Source organism: Macaca mulatta, chromosome 6, assembly GCF_049350105.2.
Source record: "Macaca mulatta isolate MMU2019108-1 chromosome 6, T2T-MMU8v2.0, whole genome shotgun sequence".
NCBI lineage: Eukaryota > Metazoa > Chordata > Mammalia > Primates > Cercopithecidae > Macaca > Macaca mulatta.
The window spans coordinates 180,875,517-180,896,273 of record NC_133411.1 but is presented as its reverse complement, the minus strand read 5'-3'; the positions used below and the strand labels follow the sequence as shown (position 1 = coordinate 180,896,273).

General features: G+C 45.7%; 1 protein-coding gene and 1 long non-coding RNA gene across 3 annotated transcripts in view; one reads left to right on the top strand and one right to left on the bottom strand.

Annotated features, from left to right (window-relative positions):
- STK10 (serine/threonine kinase 10) overlaps positions 1–2,666 on the top strand; it is a 151,023-nt gene extending 148,357 nt beyond the window's left edge. Inside the window, exon 19 of the mRNA XM_028849917.2 lies at positions 1,280–2,666. Coding sequence (XP_028705750.2) covers positions 1,280–1,420 — 141 coding nt within the window. The 3' untranslated portion in view covers positions 1,421–2,666. The remainder of the gene's footprint in view (positions 1–1,279) is intronic.
- Positions 1–20,757, bottom strand: part of LOC114678969 (uncharacterized) — a 74,791-nt gene that overhangs the window by 29,852 nt on the left and 24,182 nt on the right. The window contains exon 3 of one of the 2 annotated variants that reach the window (XR_003730636.2): positions 874–3,999. The exons of the other annotated variant lie outside the window; for it this stretch is intronic. This is a non-coding gene — a long non-coding RNA (uncharacterized LOC114678969). Of the gene's footprint in view, positions 1–873; positions 4,000–20,757 lie in introns of those variants that run through there. 2 annotated transcript variants of the gene reach the window in all.

Here is a 20,757-nt window from a genome sequence, read left to right as displayed (position 1 = left end):
AAAATCCTGGAGCTCTGGCAACGTCGTCTGACCACCAAGCCCATGTTCTTTCCGCTGCAGTTGGCGTCCTTTCTTACTTGAATGCTTATTATTGGAGAGCCCTTAAGAAATTGCTCAGGTCCAGGCGTGGTGGCTGACGCTTGTAATCCCAGCACTTTGGGAGGCCGAGGTGGGTGGATTGCCTGAGGTCAGGAGTTTGAGACCAGCCTGACCAACATGGTGAAACCCTATCTCTACTAAAAATACAAAAATTAGCCAGGTGTGGTGACACATGCCTATAATCCCGGCTACTCGGGAGGCTGAGGTAGGAGAATCACTTGAACATGGGAGGTGGAGGTTGCAGTGAGCCGAGATCGCACCACTGCACTCCAGCCTGGGCAACAGAATGAGACTTCGTCTCAAAAAAAAAGAAAAGAAATTTTTCTGTGCTGGGCACGGTGGCTCAAGCCTGTAATCTGTTGTGTGGGAGGCCAAGGTGGGTGGATCACCTGAAGTCAGGAGTTCAAGACCAGCCTGGCCAACATGGTGAAACCCTTTCCCTACTAAAAATACAAAAATTAGCCAGTCATGGTGGTGGGTGCCTGTAATCCCAGCTACTGGGGAGGCTGAGGCAGGAGAATCACTTGAACATGTGAGGCTGAATTTGCAGTGAACCACTGCACTCCATCCTGGGTGACAGAGCTTAACTCTATTTCAAAAAAAAAGAAAAGAAAAATATTTCTAGTAGGATCCAATGTACCTAGATAAGCTTGTGCTGAAGGGAACCTCCCACAGTGCTTTTCAACTGGAGTTCTCCTCTGAGTTACCTGAAGACTTTGTACAGTGCAGAAGCCCTGGGTCCCACCACAAATCTTCAAAATCAGAACCTCTGGGTTTAGGCAAAAGCAAATGTATATTTAAAAAAACAACAACAAAAAAAAGAAAAGCAAAACTCTGACATCTCTGCTTCCTTTGCTGCTAAATCTCTCTCCCTCTTCTCTCTCGGGTTTTTCTCCAGTCATCTGGCTGTTTCCCTGCCAGGAGATTTGCATCTGCTTTTTTCCTCCCTGCCCCATCTAGATTGGCATTTCCCCCAACTGTACCCTTCGGTCCACAGGGAGCTTCTGAGTGGCAGTGGCAGGAGCTCTAGGGTAGGAAAGAGGGATGACCTGGTTTCTCAAGCAGTGAGGCCTGGAAGGGAATGTTCCAGAGAGGGCCACGTCAGTGGGGGTCCTGTGAGTGGGGGACCCTTGTGTGGCCTGCAGATCTGACCAGGCGCCATCCGTCCTCTCTTCCCTAGGCTCTGGAAGAGGATCTGAACCAGAAGAAGCGGGAGCAGGAGATGTTCTTCAAGCTGAGCGAGGAGGCGGAGTGCCCAAACCCCACCACCCCAAGCAAGGCCGCCAAGTTCTTCCCCTACAATTCTGCGGATGCTTCTTAACAACCGCCCGGGGCTGTGGCTGGAAGCTTGGTGGGCCCCAGGGCCTTCTCCTTCATTCTCTGTGAACATGTAACTCAGGACCCCTTTTCCCTCTTGCATCTGTGCCAGCTCAAATCCAGCCCCTCGCCCTGTGCCATCCCAGCTGTGCCCGATAGACCCGCCCCAGTGTTCCTGACTTCTCGCTGGCCTGTGGAGGGTGAGGTGTAATGATGACCCTCATGTATGTTCTCCTTGAGCCCCAGATCCCTTCAAGCTGGAAGGGATGGGGCTGCTGGTGGGGTCAGGGTCCAGGAGGAATGGGTGTTCTGTGGCCTTGAGTCCTCTCCTGTTTGCCAAAATACCAGTTTTGCTCTGTGTGGGAACAAAGCACTGCTGATGAAGTAAGTCTCCATGGGCTCATCCAGGCTGGAATTCTCTGCAGCCATTCCCTGGAGAGTCACTGAATCAAGTCCCTCATAGCCATTTCTGTTCCCAGTGGAGCCTGGCCTGCAGCTGGCTGCTCAGGAGATGGCCTCATTCTTCCTGTTCTCCCAGTTTGCTTTCCACTTAAGACAAGGCCATGTCTATGTGGGGGGCGGGGACCGGGGAGAGGGCGGCTGAAATGTTTCTTCTGCTTCTCCAGTGTTTCATGCCGTCTCGTGTCCCCCTTCCTGCACGTGTGTGTGAACGTACACACATGCATACATGCACACAGGACTTGGTCTGCTGGCCTGGCCTCTTCTGCCCAGGTGGGTTGGAACACGTTTGCTGCCTGAGCCTGTGCCACTGAGCATGTTAGGTGGAGCAGTTGGTGTGGCGCATGCGGGGTGTTGGCACCGGAGGCACGGAGAAGCACAGGCTGTACTGCCAGGCTGCGATTCATGCTGGCCCCGCACAGGCTCCTGTGTTCAGGGACTAATTCCTCAGCACACAAGGCTTCCACAGCCCAGTCTCTCCATAGCACTCTTGCCCACCCTGTCTGCAGGTGAAACAGGAGGGCTGTTGCCCTCTGCTCCGTCCCCCCGACTGTGTTCAGGAGTCCCACCTTGCATTTCAGACCTGGACTGGCAGTCTCTTGGACTTCTCTTCAGGAAGAAAAAGCGTCAGGGGGAAATGGAATGCCCCTGCCCCAGGAACATGGCGGAAGCACAGGTTCTGTACCTCAGATGGACCCCTGGGACTTCAGGTTCTCAGTTGGCTTCCCCCAGATTCTGATCCTACGGCTACAGAGTGTATATAACGAAATAAAAGCAAATGTTTGAACTAGTATGCGGCCTTACTTACAAAGAAAACCTTTTTTCACCCTGATTTCTAATTGTTTCATTGAAACGGCTGTAAAATGGATGATTTCTCCAGGAAGAAATCTGCTTTAAAACAAAACAAAACAAAACAAAACACAAAACTGGTAATGATTTGGAGTAATCATATGGGCATATTGAATCCGGGTAGTGTTTTGCTGGTGGTAGAGTGGTTGAGACTCCCTGGGAGGACTTTTTCCGCCTTCGCTCCTACAGGTTTAAGATTCTTTTTAAGCCAGGCATGGTGGCTAACCTGAGGTTAGGAGTTCGAGACTAGCCTGGCCAACATGGTGAAACCCTGTCTCTGCTAAAAATACAAAATTATTTTTGTATTTTTAGCCAGGCGTGGTGGTGCATGCCTCTAATCCCAGCTACTCAGGAGGCTGAGAGAGGAGAACTGCTTGAACCCAGGAGGCAGAGGTTGCAGTAAGCCAAGATCATGCCACTGCACTCCAGCCTGGGTGACAGAGCGAGACTGTCTCAAAAAAAAAAAAAAAAAAAAAATTCTTTGAGACAGGGTCTCTCATATGTTGCCCAGGTTGATCTCAAACTCGTGGCTCAACTGATTCCCCCCCTTCAACCTCAAGAGTAGCTGGGACGACAGACACGTGCCACTGCGCCCAGCTAGGTTAAGGTTCCGTATACTCTGTCATTCTAAAGCAATTCCCTGGACATTTTCTCAACATTGGTTATAACTAGATGCTTGGGAAGGGAGGGGCAGCCCCCCTTCAACAGGAAAAGGGGACTGCCCAAATCTTAACTATGCAGTAAAGATGCTCTTGGAACTAGCAATGGTTCTCAGGTTAGTGAGCATTTTACTTGCCTACTGCAGAATTTGACCCAGATAGGACATTTTTCAGGTCTCTCACGAATGAGACAAGCAAAACAATTGTCTCCTTTTAGTCTCTTTGGTGCACAGGTGCTGGGGAAACATGAACTAGCAGCAGTGTAACTGCAGAACATAGACCTAGTTCTACCAGACCAGGCCGGCATTGGAAACCGTCAGACAGGGCTGCTTTGGGCTTTGCTTACAGTGTTTCTGTTTGTAGCCTGGCATGTGAGAAAGTGTTAGGTGAAATGCCAGTTTCATGGTTCAGGTGAAAGTCTGTGATCATTCCTCTTGTGTCTTGTCCTTCGCATCACCTTCGCCCTTCAAGGAGTTGCTGCCTGAGCCCTCAGAGCGCCCCTGTGCTTTTCTGGATGGGGACTGGTGGGGTCACCTAGCCTCACAATGGAGCCACCGTGCAATGCCCATCTCCGAGAGGCCCACGCAGTATTCCTCGTGCCCCGTGTTAGTGTTTTCTGTATAAGGGACAGACAGAACTGGTTTTTTTTTTCTCTGTCTGGTTTTAGAGTAAATGTAACTAACTTATATTTTCCCTTTATGACAGATGAAATTATTTTTATGTAGTTTCCAGACTTTATACAAAATTTTTATAAAACGTTCTCTGGAAAGTTAACTACAAGAATGTAAATATGCTTCTAATAAAGTAACAAGGTTATCTGCCGTTCGGGTTGTTCTTTTGGATTGGGGTGGAAAGCGGGGCACACTTAGCCATATTCACCCGGCAAGAAAGGGCTTATCCTCCAAGTACACAGGGGCCTCCCAGGTCAACGGCGGCTCAGACGTCGGGTTTCTCTTTGGAAAGACATTATGCTTGGCTGAGGGAGAGTGTGTCAAGGGGCATGTTCTCTACAGACATTTAATATCATTCTTCTTTAACAACAAACATTGACCCCAAAAAGTTTTCACCTGTTAATGTACTGAATCCTTTCAACAATCGGAGGAAGACACCATCATTCCCATTTTATGTATTTATTACTTTTTTAGAGACAGGGTCTCCCTGTCGCCCAGGCTGGAGTGCAGTGACGTGATCATGGTTCACTGTAACCTCAAACTCTTGGGCTCAGACGCTCCTCCCACCTTAGCCTCCTGAGTAGCTAGGATTACAGGCCTGAGCCACGGTGCCTGGCTAACTTTTTGTGGAGACAGGCGACAGGGCGGGGGAGATCACTGTGTTGCCCAGGCTGGTCTGAAACTCCCGGCCTCAAGCAATCCTCCTGCTTCAGCCTCCCAAACAGCTGGAATTACAGGTGTGAGCCACCATACACCACACCAGGCTCATTCTCATTTTACAGATGAGGAAACGGGCACTAGGCAAAGGGAAGGGTCAAGCCAGTTCTCAAAACCCTGGTAAGTGATGCCTATGGGATTCAAACTTGGACCTTCTGCCGGAGGTGTTTCTGGCAGACCTCCTGTGTCTCACTCAACTGCCACTTGAACGAATCAAGGGTCATACAGACACCTAGCCACTAGCCATCCCTGCCGTATTTAATCTGTCTGCCATGCCTCTGAAACACAATTCAGGCTTTCTTAACTTTGGGTCCATAGACTCTCCCCACAACGGATCCATATGTAGAATTCAGGGTGTCTTGGTATTTGGATGGCAAAAAATTTGGTCTTTAGTTTTACTATCCTCTAACTGAAATTAAGCATTTCCTTTCATTATGGATGTAGCCAACAAACTCTAGCAGTAGCTGTGACTGTCACCAATAGAAATCCCAGATATTTCATAGCACCTTGCAGCTGTTGTAGAGATCTCAAAATATTTTTGTCACTTTGAAATTACAATAGTTATTAGACCTATTACTAGATCTTGTTATTTAATGTGCATATGTGTATATACATCCATAGATCACATTACATGAGCATATATATCACATACATAGTATATACAGGTTTTCCAGTATTTTGTTACCTGTACTCCATATGATTGGTTTCATTTGTAATCTATGTGCTTTATATTGCACACTTGAAAATATCATTCTGAGAAGCCACCAGGCGCAGTGGCTCAAGCCTGTAATCCTAGCACTTTGGGAGGCCGAGTCCGGCAGATCACTTGAGGTCAGGAGTTTGAGACCAGCCTGGCTGACATGGTGAAACCCCGTCTCTACTAAAAATACAAAAATTTGCCAGGCATGGTGGTGCACCTGTATTCCCAGCTACTTGGGAGGCTGAGGCACAAGAATCGCTTGAACCCGGGAGGCAGAGGTTGCAGTGAGCCAAGATAGTGCCACTGCACTCAAGCCTGGGCGACAGAGCAAGACTCGTCTCAAAAAATATATGTTATTCTGAGAAGAGATTTATATTCTTTGTGGAATGCCAAAGGAGTCCATGGCACAAAAAATGATTTAGAACCCCTGTTTCTCCAGCCTTGAGTTGTCTCTGTCCTAGAAACCTTCTGACCAGCAGGGGGCAGGCCGCAGCCACAAGGTCAGTGTGGAGTTCACATTGATTACTGTCTGGGGGATGCAAAGAAATAAGCAGCCGGCCTGCCTGCCATTAAGGGCTAGAAAAATGACTGGGGTTCTTGTGAAAAATAATTCATGAAACTGACAAAACAACAGTGCATTAGGGGGTTCATGGGACTTGGGAAATGAGATCATTCCACATTCATTGACACCTCTTAAGCACCATGTGCTAGAGATGCCAAGATGAGTAAGACACTGACACTGTCTCCTTGTCTTTGTGGACCTGGAAAAGCAGAGTGTAAGTTCAGACTGACGTTGCCTGGGAGAATCAGGGAAGACTTCCCAGAGAAGGTGACTCTGAGTCTTGGAAGACAAACTAGTATGTGCCAGAACCCGTGCATTCCGGGCCTTGGATATTGTTTAGGGTAAATGCTTTACGGGTCATGAGGCTGAAGAGATGGACAGGTCCAGACTAACATGCCGGGCTAAAACACCTCTATCTATCCCAAGGGCAGTCAGAAGAAGGGGAGTTCACTCAGGGGAAGGACAGTTGAAATCATGGCCTTATCAATTCAAGAGATGAGCTGAAAAGGACTGAGATTATATTGAAAGAGTTTTTTGGCCCACAGAGGTTGGAGGCTTTCAGAAGGAAAGGGAAGACTACAGGCTCCATGAGGGCAGGAAGTAAGATTTTATTTTTTTAGATGCAATCAAGCTCTGTTGCTCAGGCTGGAGTGCAGTAGCATGATCTTGGCTCACTACAACCTCCACCTCTCGGGTTCAAGCGACTCTCCTGCCTCAGCCTCCTGAGTAGCTGGAATTACAGGTATACGCTACCACGCCCAACTAATTTTTGTATTTTTAGTAGATACAGGGTTTCACCATGTTGGTCAGGCTGGTCTCGAACTCCTGACCTCATGATCCACCTGCCTCAGCCTCCCAAAGTGCTGGGATTACAGGCTTGAACCACTGCACCCAGTCGGAAGTAGGACTTTTTAGCTGACCCCTTGCTATGGTGTAAATGTCCCCTCCAAAACTCATTGAAATGTAATTGCCACTGTAAGGATATTAAGAGGTGGAACCTTTAAGAGGTGATTATGTCATGAGGGATCTGCCCTCATGAATGGACTAATACCATTATTGCAGAAGTGGGTTAGTTATCATGGGAATGGATTCCTGATAAAAAGGATGAGTTGGACCGACACGGTGGCTCATGCCTGTAATCCCAGCACTTTGGGAGGCCGAGGTGAGTGGATTGCCTGAAGTCGGAAGTTCAAGACCAGCCTGACCAACATGGTGAAACTCCATCTCTACTAAAAATACAAAAATTAGCCAGGTGTGCTGGTGGGCACCTGTAATCCCAGCTACTGAGGAGGCTAAGGCAAGAGAATCGCTTGAACCCAAGAGGCGGAGTTTGCAGTGAGCCGAGATTGTACCACTGCACTCCTGCCTGGGCGACAGAGCAAGATTCCATCCCCCGCGCCCCCCAAAAAAAGGATAGGTCTGCCTAATTCCCTCTCTCTGTCTCATGTGCTCACTTCCGTCTTCCACTCTGTGCCATGGGATGACTGTTGCCAGACTGTGGCACTATGCTCTTGGACATCCCAGCCTCCAGAACTGTGAGCCAAATAAACTTCTGTTCTTTATAAATTTACCTAGTCTATGGTATTCTGTTATAGCAGCAGAAAACTGACTAAGACAGAAAACTGGTACTGAGTAGTGGTCTGTTGCTATAACAAACACCTGTAAAAAACGTAGAAGCCACTCTGGAACTGGGTAATGGGTAGAGGCTGGAAAAATTGGAAAGAGCAGGCTAGAAAAAGCCTACACTGCCATGAATGGAGCATTAAGGGTGATTCTGGTGAGGGCTCAGGAGAGAAGAGCCGTGGGGAAAGTGTGAATCTTCTAAGAGATTACTTAAATGCTCATGACCAGGATGTTGATAGAAATATGGACAGTAAATGCCATTCTGCTGAGGTCTCAAATGGAAATGAGGAACAAGGTATTAGAAACTGGAGTAAAGGCCATTCTTGTTACATAGTTGAAAATAACTTGATGGACTTGTGTTTGTGTCCTAGGACTTTATGGAATTTAGGAGCAATGAACTAGGATATCCGGCAAAAACAAACCAACAAACAAAAAGAAGCAGTTAAGGAACAAAGCATTCAGGCTGCCGCATGGCTGCTTTCAATGACATATAGTGAGATGCGAGAGCAAAGAAATGACTTAAAGACAGAATTTATAATTAAAAGAGAAGCAGAATAGATCTGGAAAGTTCTCAGCTTGACCATATAGAGTGAAAAAGTAAGTTGGGGAGAGAATAGTAAGGGTATGGCTAAGTGGAAATTTCCTAAAGAGATTAAATGGCTAGAAGGGAGCCAGGTACTATGCATCAAGACAATGGGAGAAAGACCCTGAAGAGTGAAACTTCATCTCACAAAATAAGTAAAATAATAAATTTGATGCCTACGAGACATCCACGGAGCGATGTCATTTGTGTACACACATCTGGTGCTCAGAGGAAATATCTGGGCTGGGAGGTTATAAGTTTGAGACTACAGTGTAAGATGGGTAGCTGACAAAAATAAAGTTGGAGAGGAGGCTTGACCAGGGAGAGATATACGCAAACCATGAAAAGGAATTTGGATTTTATCCTGCAACAAGGTATGGCCTCTGCTTGATATTGTAGGCAGATGATTGGCTGCACTATAAAAAAACACACTGGAGGCCGGGCACGGTGGCTCACGCCTGTAATCCCAGCACTTTGGGACGCCAAGGCGGGCGGATCATGAAGTCAGGAAATTGAGACCATCCTGGCTAACACGGTGAAACCCCGTCTCTACTAAAAATACAAAAAATTAGCCAGGCGTGGTGGTGGGCGCCTGTAGTCCCAGCTACTCGGGAGGCTGAGGCAAGAGCATGGTGTGAGCCCAGACTGCACCACTGCACTCCAGCCTGGGCGACAGAGCGAGACTCCATCTCAAAAACAAAACCAAAACACATTGGAGGGACATGAGCTGGAGGGTGGCTGATGGTCAGGGTCCTTACAGTGATCTGAAGATGGGAAGGGATTTTTCATATACAGTTTTATATGCTGACTTTTTTCACTTACATGATATTATGAACATTTAACAATGTCACTAAAAGTTCTCTGGAAACATTGTTTTATTTATTTATTTATTTATTTTTGAGATGGAGTTTCACTCTTGTTGCCCAGGCTGGAGTGCAGTGGTGCTATCTTGGCTCACCACAACCTCTGCCTCCTGGGTTCAAGCGATTCTCCTGCCTCAGCCTCCCGAGTAGCTGGGATTACAAACATGTGCCACCATGCCCAGCTAATTTTGTATTTTTAGTAGAGACAGGGTTTCTCCATGTTGGTCAGGCTGATCTCGAACTCCCGATCTCAGGTGATCTGCCCACCTCAGCCTCCCAAAGTGCTGGGATTACAGGTGTGAACCACTGCACCCAGCCAGAAACATCGTTTTAAGTGGCTAATTAACCCACCAACCTATGAATGTTTATTATCTACTTAATCAGTACTATAGAGTTAGGGATTCTGGCTATTTTCTGTTTTTTTATTAGGAACCTTACTCTTTCATATAACTACGTATCTTCTGTGCTAGGTAAAACCATTTCCCTCTACCTTGATGATTAAAAAAAAATTATCTGCCAAATCTCATAGCTTTTCCAAAATTATTTTGTAAAGTCTAGTTACCAAGTTTTACTTTCACATTGATTTAAAACTTTTACTCAGGCTAGTCATGGTGGCTCACGCCAATAATCCCAGCACTTTGGAAGGCCAAGGCGAGTGGATCCCTTCAACTCAGGAGTTTGAGACCAGCCTGGGCAACATGACGAAACTCTGTTTCTACAAGAAATACAAAAAATTAGCTGGGGCATGGTGGCACACACTTGTTGTCTTAGCTACTCAGGAGACTGAGGTGGGAGGATAGCTTGAGCCAGGGAGGTGGAGGTTGCAGTGAGCCAAGATCACTCCACTGCACTCCAACCCGGGTGACAGAAAAATAATAACCTTTTTCTCACCCGGCTCAAGCTCGAACTACACTTAGAAGCTCATAGTGACAAAGACCGGTATGGTTGGGGCAATTCTCACCAAATGCACTGTTTAGATCCTCTGCATTTCTGGCCTCCCTGCAGTCAGGCAGATCCCGGTGACCCATTCTGCCTAATGACATGATTGTCACACCTATGGTGAAGCACGCTGAAAAGCCAAGCACGACCCTCTGGTCTGTCTCTTCCTATCAAAACACATGAGGAAGCTGTGAATTTTAGATGGTGCAGAACAAGGCGGCAGAACCTCCAACAACTTTAGCCCTGGTGACCATGGAGAGCAGGGCCCCTCACAATCTACATAGGACACAAGGCATAAGCAAAACGTAAACTGAATGGTGACAAGCTGCTGAGATTTTAGGGTTGTTACTATAGCATTAGTATAACCTAGCCTATTCTAATGTAGTTTGTGTCTTCACTGTTTCTGCCACTTTGCTCTTCTCCTTCAGGGTCAGAGGAGTGAAAAGAGAGTTGGGGAGGAAAAATAACAAGCACATAGTGGATACTGTTCAGGCTCCACCCAGATCCCCATTTATGGTTTCTGTTTGCCTCGTCCCAGTTCCTGAGGCTTTTGCTTCTAACCGTCCACACCTGAGGCTCTCTTCAAAGGCCTGCTCTTGGCTGCTGGAGCCAGAAGTGCCTGAGAATTTACATCCACCCACCCTGAGATGGGTGGGTCTCAGCCAGTGACTGACTGGTGTGGGAGTATGAAAGCCCAGCTCCCTTGCAACAAGTCAGGACAAACTCTGAGGCACAATTTATATTCTGAAATTCCCCTGTGGGATCGGGCTGAAGTTACCCACCATGGGACTTTGCTTGAGATTGCACTCTTGCTTTGCATTTTGCCTCCATTATCCTCCTTCTATTCATTTTCCAATTTCTCCTGGGAGCATTTCCTTAACAGATTACTTGCACACAAGTTCTCATTTCATATTCTGCTTCTGAATAACCCTACTTAAGACATTTGGAACTGGTAATAGTCCTAGGAAATGGACTCTAAGGATGAGATTTGGAATTCAATCACTTGCTGGCCAGATGGCAATAAGGACCCTATTACTGATCATAAGGGAAGTGTCGTTAGTGCCTGGTATGCTGTATCATTGCCATTACTGAAATATGTGCCTGTGGAAAATTAGAATTGAATACAGTTGGAAGGGGTCGCATTGGCTTGTGCAATTCAGAGGAAGCAATAAGTTAAGGGACTGCAGAATTCGTTTATTGTTGCCAGATGCTGTTGATGCATGAGAGAAAATGACAGGCTCAGGTGAGACAGTTACCAGTTTAAGGCAAGACATGAAGTCAGAAGGCCTCTTCAGCAGCATTGGCTGGGCATAGTGGCTCACGTCTGTAATCCCAACACTTTGGGAGGCTAAGACAGGCAGATCACCTGAGGTCAGGAGTTCGAGACCAGACTGGCCAACATGGTAAAGCCTCATCTCTACTAAAGATACAAAAATTAGCTGGGTGTTGTGGCAAGCACTTGTAATCCCAGTTACTCGGGAGGTTGAGGTACAAGAATTGCTTGAACCTGGGACACAGAGGTTGCAGTGACCTAAGATGGTGCCACAGCACTCCAGCCTGGGTGACGGAGTGTTGCAGGAAGTCAGGGACCACAAACAGAGGGACCGGCTGGACCCAAGGCAGAAGAACATGAATTGTGAATATTTCGTGGACATTTATCAATTCCCCAAAATAATACTTTTATAATTTCTTATGCCTGTCTTTACTGCAATCTCTGAACATAAATTGTGAAAATTTCATGGACATTTATCACTTCCCTAATAATAGTCTTATAATTTCTTAGGCCTGTCTTTAATCTCTTAATCCTGTTATCTTCATAAGCTGAGAATGTACATCACTTCAGGACCACTACTGCACAAATTGATTGTAGAACATGTGTGCTTGAACAATATGAAATCTGATTGTAAAACATGTGTGTTTGAACAATACGAAATCAGTGCACCCTGAAAAAAAACAGAATAACAGCAATTTTCAGGAAACAAGGGAAGATAATCATAAGGTCTGACTGCCTACAGGGTCGGGCAGAATACAGCCATATTTTTCTTCTTGCAGAAAGCCTATAAACAGATGTGCAAGAAGGCGAGATATCGCTGAATTCTTTTCCCAGCAAGGAATAACCCTGGGAAGGAATGCATTCCTCAGGGGAAGTCTGTAGATGGCTGCTCTGGGAGTGTCTGTCTTATGCGGTTGAGATAAGGACTGAAATATGTCCTGGTCTCCTGCAGTACCCTCAGGCTTACTAGGATTGGGAAATCCCAGTCTGGTAAATTCTAGTCAGACCATTTCTCTTTTCTCGAACCCTGTTTCCTGTTAGGATGTTTATCAAGACAATGAGTGCAGAGCAGGACATACACCCTCATCAATAGTTCTAATTTTCTCTTCGCCTCGTGATCTTTATTGCCCTTTGAAGCATGTGATCCTTGTGACCTACTACCTGTTCAAACACCCCCTCCCCTTTTAAAATCCCTAATAGAAATTTGCTGGTTTTGCAGCTTGGGGTCGTCATCATGGTCCTACCAATATGTGATGTCACCCCCGGTGACCCAGCTGTAAAATTTCCCTCTTTGTACTCTTTCTCTTTATTTCTCAGACCGGCCAAAACTTAGGGAAAATAGAAAGGACCTACATTGAAATATCGGGAGCTGGTTTTCCTGATAAGGGAGCAAGACTCCATCTAAAAAAAAAAAACTGCCATATACTGTAGCTGGAAAGCAAACTGTGCTGAAGACCAGGCATAGGACTGTATTGTATTGTAAGAGTAGCAGAACTTCAGCAATGGCTAACTCTGTAGTCCCAGTACATTTTCTCCATGAAAATCAGGCCCCTGATAAGGGAGAAATGGAACCCTGAGACTTGGATGGGGACACCTGGGAAGACGCACTTGAGAACACTTAACTCTTAGATTCCCTTGAACATTCTGGGCAAACATTCCCCCTTGTTAGAGGACAATAGCAGCCCCTTCCTTGCAGAAACTGTGCAGGGGCCTGAACTGAGGCAGATAACCTGCAAAACAATATCTGCCTTCCTCAAGATCTTCCTCCACACCCCTCCTGGACAGTAGGCAAACAACTAGGGTTAAGTCTCAGCATGACCCACCTGGGGAAGTGCTGGCTCTGCTAAGGGTAGAAAAGGATTATTCACCAAAGGATCCATAGGACCAGACTAGTATGTATCAGCAAGAATAGGGAGTGCTTGCTTACAAATGTACCTTGAGGATGCTGAAACAGAAATTGGGGTGGTAGAATATTTATCTGGCTAAAGGAGTGTTTGCTGATATGGGGATACTCTTCCACAACTCAATATTCAACAGCCTGACAAGGGGTCTTGAAGTTAGAATTAACAGAGGAATAGTGTTTAGGTACTTGGAAAAAATAATGGCCTGTGTTAAATGAGGTAATATGCTGGAACTACCATGACAGAGTGCTAAGGAGATCAAAAGTTCCAAAACTAAAGCACCATCAAAGACTCATTAGAGTAGGGATTCTACAGGTCAGGCATGAATGTAGTCCTGACCCAGGTCTTTCTTACAATGGGTCCATAAGACTTCACAGATAACACCTGTTAATCATTTTCTTGATGATTTTTATCTTGAATTGTAGCTCCCATAATCCCCACGTGTCATGGGAGGGACCTGGTGGGAGGTAATTGAATCATGGGGACAGTTACCCCCATATTGTTCTTGTGATAGTGAGTTCTTATGATATCTGACAGTTTTATAAGGTGCTTTGCCCACTTTGCTTGGCACTTCTCCTTGTGAAGAAGGACATGTGCCATGTGAAGTCCAGGCATAGGACTGTATTGTATTGTAAAAGTAGCAGAACTTCAGCAATGGGTAACTTTGTAGTCCCAGTAAGTTTTCTCCATGAAAATCAGGCCCCTGATAGGGGAGAAATGGAACCCTGAGACTTGGATGGGGATACCTGGGAAGATGCACTTGAGAACCAAGTGAAGCCATGTGAAGAAGGACCTGCCATGATTCTAAGTTTCCTGAGGCTTCGCTAGCCCTGTGGAACTGTGAGTCAATTAAATTACTTTCCTTCATAACTTACCCAGTCTCGGGCAATTCTTTGTAGGAGTGTGAGAACAGATAAATAAGTAAATTGGTACAACAGAGACTGAGGTACTGCTATAAAGATACCCCAAAATGTGGAAGTGACTTTGGAACTGGGTAACAGGCAGAGGTTGGAACAGTTTAGAGGGCTCAGAAGAAGACAGGAAAATGTGGGAAAGTTTGGAACTTCCTAGAGATTTAGAGGGCTCAGAAGACAAGAAGATGGGGGAAAGTTTGGAACTTCCTAGAGACCTGTTGAATGGCTTTGACCAAAATGCTGATAATGATATGGACAATGGAGTCCAAGCTGAGGTGATCTCAGATGAAGATGACAGATGTGTTGGGAACTGGAATAAAGGTGATTCTTGCTATGTTTTAGTAAAAAGACTGGTGGCATATTACCCCCACCCTAGAGATCTGTGGAACTTGAACTTGAGAGAGGTGATCTAGGGTATCTGGCGCAAGAAATTTCTCAGTAGCAAAGTGTTCAAGAGAAAGCAGAGCAAAAAAGCTTGGAAAATTTGCAATCTGATGATGTAACAGAAAAAGAAATACTGGCTGGGCGCGGTGGCTCATGCCTGTAATCCCAGCACTTTGGGAGGCCCAGGCAGGCTGATCACGAGATCAGGAGATCAAGACCATCCTGGCGAATATGGTGAAACCCTGTCTCTACTAAAAATACAAAAAAATTAGCTGGGCGTGGTGGCGGGCCCCTGTAGTCCTAGCTTCTCGGGAGGCTGAGACAGGAGAATGGCGTGAACCCGGGAGGTGACGGAGCTTGCAGTGAGTGGAGATTGCGCCACTGCACTCCAGCCTGGGTGACAGAGTGAGACTCCGTCTCAAAAAAAAAAAAGAAAAGAAAAATACCCATTTTCTGGGGAGAAACTTAAGCCCACTGTAGAAATTTGCATAAGTAATGAGGAGCCGAATGTTAATCATCAAAACAATGAAGAAAATGTCTCGAGGGCTTGTCTGAGATCTTAACAACAGCCCCTCCCATCACAGTCTTGGAGGCCTAGAAGAAAAAAATGGTTTCATGGGCTGGGCCCAGGGTCCCCTGCTCTGTGCAGCCTTGGGACATGGTACCCTGTATCCCAAGCTGCTCTGGCTTCAGCTGGGTCTAAAAGGGGCCCATGTACAGCTCAGGCCATTACTTCAGAGGGTTCAAGCTCCAGTCCTTGGTGTCTTACATGTGGTGTTGGCCTGTGGGTGCACACAAGTCAAGAATTAAGGTTTGGAAACCTCTGCCTAGATTTCAAAGGATTTATGGAAATGCCTGGATGTCCAGGCAGAAGTTTACAGCAGGGGTAGCGCCCTCATGGAGAACCTCTGCTGGGGCATTGCACAAGGGAAATGTGGAGTCAGAGCCCCCAAACAGAGTCTCCACTGGGGTACTGCTAGTGGAGCTGTGAGAAGAGGGCCACCGTCCTCCAGACCCCAGAATGGTAGATCCACTGACAGCTTGCACTGTGTGCCTGGAAAAGCTGCAGACACTCAATGCCAGCCCATGAAAGCAGCCAGGAGGGGGGCTGTACCCTGCAAAGCCACAGGGGCAGAGCTTCCCAAGGCCATGGGAGCCCACCTCTTGCATCAGCATGACTTGGATGTGAGACATGGAGTCAAAAGAGATGATTTTGGAACTTTGAAGTTTAATGACTGACCAATTGGATTTTGGACTTGTAATGGGGCCTGCAGCTTCTTTGTTTTGGCCAATTTCTCCCATTTGGAATGGGTGTATAACCCAATGCCTATACCCCCTGTACCAATTTCTTTCCATTTTACAGGCTCATAGGTGGAAGGGCTTGCCTTGCTCAGATGAGACTGAGGACTTGGACTTTTTAGTTAACGCTGCAATGAGATAAGACTTTGGGGGACTGTTGAAAAGGCATGATCATGTTTTGAAATGTGAGGACATGAGATTTGGGAGTGGTGGAATGATACGGTTTGGCTGTGTCCCCACTCAAATCTCATCTTGAATTGTGGTTCCCATAATCCCCATGTATTGTAGGAGAGACCTGGTGGGAGGTAATTGAATGATGGGGTAGTTACCCCCATGCTGTTCTCATGATAGTGAGTTCTCATGAGACCTAATGGTTTTATAAGGGGCTTTGCCCCCTTTGCTCAGCACTTCTACTTCCTACTGCCATGTGAAGAAGGATGTGTTTGTTTCCCCTTCTGCCATGATTGTAAGTTTCTTGAGGCTTTCCCAGCCCTGCAGAACTGTGAGTCAATTAAACCTCTTTCCTTTAGAACTTACCTAGTCTTGGGCAGTTCTTTATAGCAGTGTGAGAATGGACTCATACACTTGGTACCCAAATGTATAATCAGGTTGTATATACCTAGCATCTGGGAGAAACTTTGCATTAGTTCTATAACCTATGGAACAAAGACTATTGTAGTAAGAAAGGCCCAGTGAAAGCCCATGAATTGCTCTTCCCTATCCCACTTCATTATCCATAAATCTGGCTAAGATAGTAAATCACAAACAACACTGCCTCATGGGTAGAACAGTATGCTAAACTTAAAAGACTGAAAGGAAGCGAGGGTGGTAGTACTCATTATATTCCATTTTAATCTCCCACTCTAGACTTTGCAAAATCAGCTAGATTGTGGCAGATGACAGTGAACTATATTACAAAATTAACTAAGCGGTAGCTGTTAAGTTACCGCTTAACAGGGGCACTGTAATTGCTGTGCTGAATATGCTATCTATACAGGTTGGTTATCACTTATCCAAAATGCCAGGGAATAGAAATGTTTTGTAGTTTTTATTTCTTGGGGTTTTGGAACATTTGCATTATACTTACCATTTGAGCATCCCAAATCCAAATATCCAAAATCTGAATTGCTCCAATGAGCACTTCCTTTGAGTGTTATAGCAGTGCCCCCAAAAGTTTCAGATTTTGGAGTGTTTTGAATTTTGTATTTTTCAATTTGTAATGTTTAACCTGTACTAGAATGAAGCAAATAATCTCTCTTACATGTTACATATCTATTGATCGAATAAATGTGCACCTTATAATAGCTACCAGAAAGGAAGGTCAGAAACAGTTTGCATTTACCTGGGATGGACAACGGTATAATTTTACATCTTGCTTCAAGATTGTCCTGTTAACTCCCCTGTTCTGTCAAAACATAGTCCAATAAAGACTTGATTTCCCGGAGCCTCAATGTAACATTACATTGGTTCACTATATTGACACATTACATTAACTGAACCTGATGCACAGTAAGTGGCAATTACTGCAGATGTCTCAGGAAGATTATGTGCTCCAGAGGTAGGGAGATAAAAACCTTGCTATATCAGTGGAGGTTTTTTAAAATTTTGTTTTGTTCTGTTTTCTTTTTTTTGACAGTCACGCTGTGTCACTCAGGCTGGAGTGCAGCAGAGCAATCTTGGCTCACTGCAACCTCCGCTGCTCAGGCTCAAGTGATCCTCCCATTTTGGCCTCCGGAGTAGCTGGGATTATAGGCATGCACCACCATACCTGGCTAATATTTGTATTTTTAGTAGAGACAAGGTTTTGCCATGTTGGCCAGGCTGGTCTTGAACTCTTGGCCTCAAGTGATCCACCTGCCTCAGCCTCTCAAAGCATGTGAGCTGCCATGCCCGGCCGACCAGTGTAGTTTTGAAGCACCTAACAGTCGGGTGTGGTCGCTCATGCCAGTACTTTGGGAGGCTGAGGTAGGAAGATTGCTTGAGCTCAGGACTTCAAGACCAGCCTAGGCAACGTGGTGGGGGGATCCCCATCTATTAAAAAAAAAATTAGCTGGGCATGGTGTCACGTTCCTGTAGTGCCAGCTACTTGGGAGGCGGAAGTGGCAGGATTACTTGTGCCCAGGAGTTCGAGGCTGCAGTGAGTCATGATCACACCATTGCACTCCAGCCTGGGTGACAGGGTGAAATCCTGTCTCTAAATAAATACATACATATCAATAATAATAAAAATAAAGAAGTGTTTAATGGTCTGGGGCATGCCACGCCAGGACATCCCCTTTAGGGTATAGTAATTATTGCTGCAGAGTGAAGCTTATAACATTAAGAAGCGCAGTGCTGGCAGAGGCCTCTTCTGGCTTTAGAGACAGCACATTCTACACTTGGGAATATTGCTCCAACCCATTTACTGGCTAACTTAGCAGGCTACCAGCTTTGAGCCCCACTAATGCCTCTCTTCAGCTGATGTCTATGGCCTCATTGAAGGAGGGGGGTTCTCTACATCCAACTAATGAGTGAGGAAAAAACTCGAGTATATTCCAGTGTAGCAAAGTAATGGGTAAATCTGACATACAGTTGTACCACAAACAACAGTAAACTCCGGATCAAATGCAACAAGAAAACACAAGCAAGAACAAAACTACCTGAAGACACTGGAGAGTGAACCAATGAGCATATCCCAGAGGGCAGTTAAAACTGAAAGAGGAGAACAGCACAATATGAGTTTCCCATTTTTGTGACTTTTAGCCTAAGGGCAGGAAGCAGTTGGTGCTGTGCAAGGTAGCTAAAACTATGATAGAAAATTCTCAGTCTTTCTGGCCTATAAAACCAGAGAACAAACTTAAGGAACAACTATGCTAATGCAAAGTGGGGAGGGATATCCCAGAAAGAAAGGAGTCAGAGAGAAGAAGCCCCAAACTGTGTATAAACTTTGCACAAACTCTAGTTGACCCCTGAACTATGCACTTACAGGGCCAACTGCAAGTAGCTTGGCTAAGGATAAAATAACTGAACTGAGATTTGACCTGATTCCCAGGAGATGGACTTTGCAATTTGAATCCAACCACGTTAACTGCCTGTTCAAATGAAACAAAACAAAAACCAAAAAAACCAACCAACACTCTTCAGAGAAACAACAGAATCCAGTCTCTACAACATGACTTTGAGAATATGCAGGATGCAGTCTGCAATTACTTACAATACAAAGAAAAAATGTGACCCATTCTCTAGAGAAAAGATAGTCCATGGAGACCAATTCTGAGATGACCCAGATTTCGAAATTTGCAAATAGAATTTTAAAGAGGTTATTACAATTATGCTCACTGATATAAAGAAAAACAGGTTTGCAATACACGAAAAGTGATGAGATCACAGCAGAAAAACAGAGGCTACAGAAAACAGCCAAATAGAAATTCTAGAATTGGGCCAGGCACAGTGGCTCACACCTATAATCCCGGCACTTTCAGAGGCCAAGGTGGGTGGATCACATGAGGTCAGGAGTTTGTGACCAGCCTGATCAATGTGATGAAACCCTGTCTCTACTAAAAATACAAAACTAGCTGGGCGTGGTGGTGCATGCCTGTAATCTCAGCTACTTGGGAGGCTGAGGCAGGAGAATCATTTGAACTCAGGAGGCAGACGTTGCAGTGAGCTGAGATCGTGCCATTGCACTCCAGCCTGGGCAACAAGAGCGAGACTCCGCCTCGAAAAGAAAAAAAAAAAGAAGAAAGAAATTCTAGAATTGGAAAAAACACAATATCTAAAATTTAAAACTTCACTGGATAAGGTTAATAGCACAAAGGAGGTGATAGAGGAGTCAATAAAAGAAACTATCTTATCTACAGGAGGGAGGGAAAAAAGATGGGAAAAGGACCTATGAGACAATAGCCAGAAAGAGTAGAGAGAGAGAGGATAGGGATGAAAAATTTTGAATAACTGAAATTGCCCCAAATTTGTGAAGACATCAATTTATAGATTCAAGGTTAACAACTGTTAAGCAGAACAAATGTGAAGAAAACCATGCCTACACACATTATAGTAAAATTGCTAAAAGCAAAAATAAAAAGAAAATCTTGAAGGCATCCATAGAAAAATGACAGATAGAGGAGAACACCAACTCTAATGACTACTGACTTCTCACGGGAAAGAATGAAAGCCAGCCAGACACTGTGGCTCATGCCTGTAATCCCAGCACTTTGGGAGGCTGAGGCAGGAGGATTGCTTGAGTCCAGGAGTTTGAGAGCAGTCTGGTCAACATGGCAAACCTCATCTCTACAAAAAATACAAAAATTAGCCAGGTATGGTGGTGTGCCCTGTAGTCCCAGCTTGGAAGGTTGAGATAGGAGGATCCATTGAGCCTGGGATGTCGAGGCTGCAGTAAGCTGTGATTATGTCACTGCACTACAGCCTAGGTGACAGAGTGAGACCCTGTCAGGCTTGGTGGCCACGCAGGGCTTGGTGGCCATGCCTGTAATCCTGGCACTTTGGGAGGTCAGGCTGGGCAGATCTCTTGAGCTCAGGGGTTCAAGACCAGCCTGGGCAACATAGTGAAACCCTGTCTCTACAAAAAATACAAAAATTAGCCAGGTGTGGTGGTATGCGCCTATAGTCCCAGCTACTTGGGAGGCTGATGTGGGAGGATCGCTTGAACCCAGGAGGCGGAGGTTGTAGTGAGCTGACATATTGCCACTATACTGCAGCCTGGGTTACAGAGCCAGACCCCATCTCAAAAAAAAAAAACAAAACAAAAAAACAAAAACAAAAAACAAAAAAACAAACAAAAAAAATGCTGGGCACAGTGGCTTACGCCTGTAATCCCAGCACTTTGGAAGGCCAAGGCGGGCAGATCACGAGGTCAGGAGTTCAAAAACAGCCTGGCCAACAAAGTAAAACTCCATCTCTACTGAAAATACAAAACATGAGCTGGGTGTGGTGGCGGGCACCTGTAATC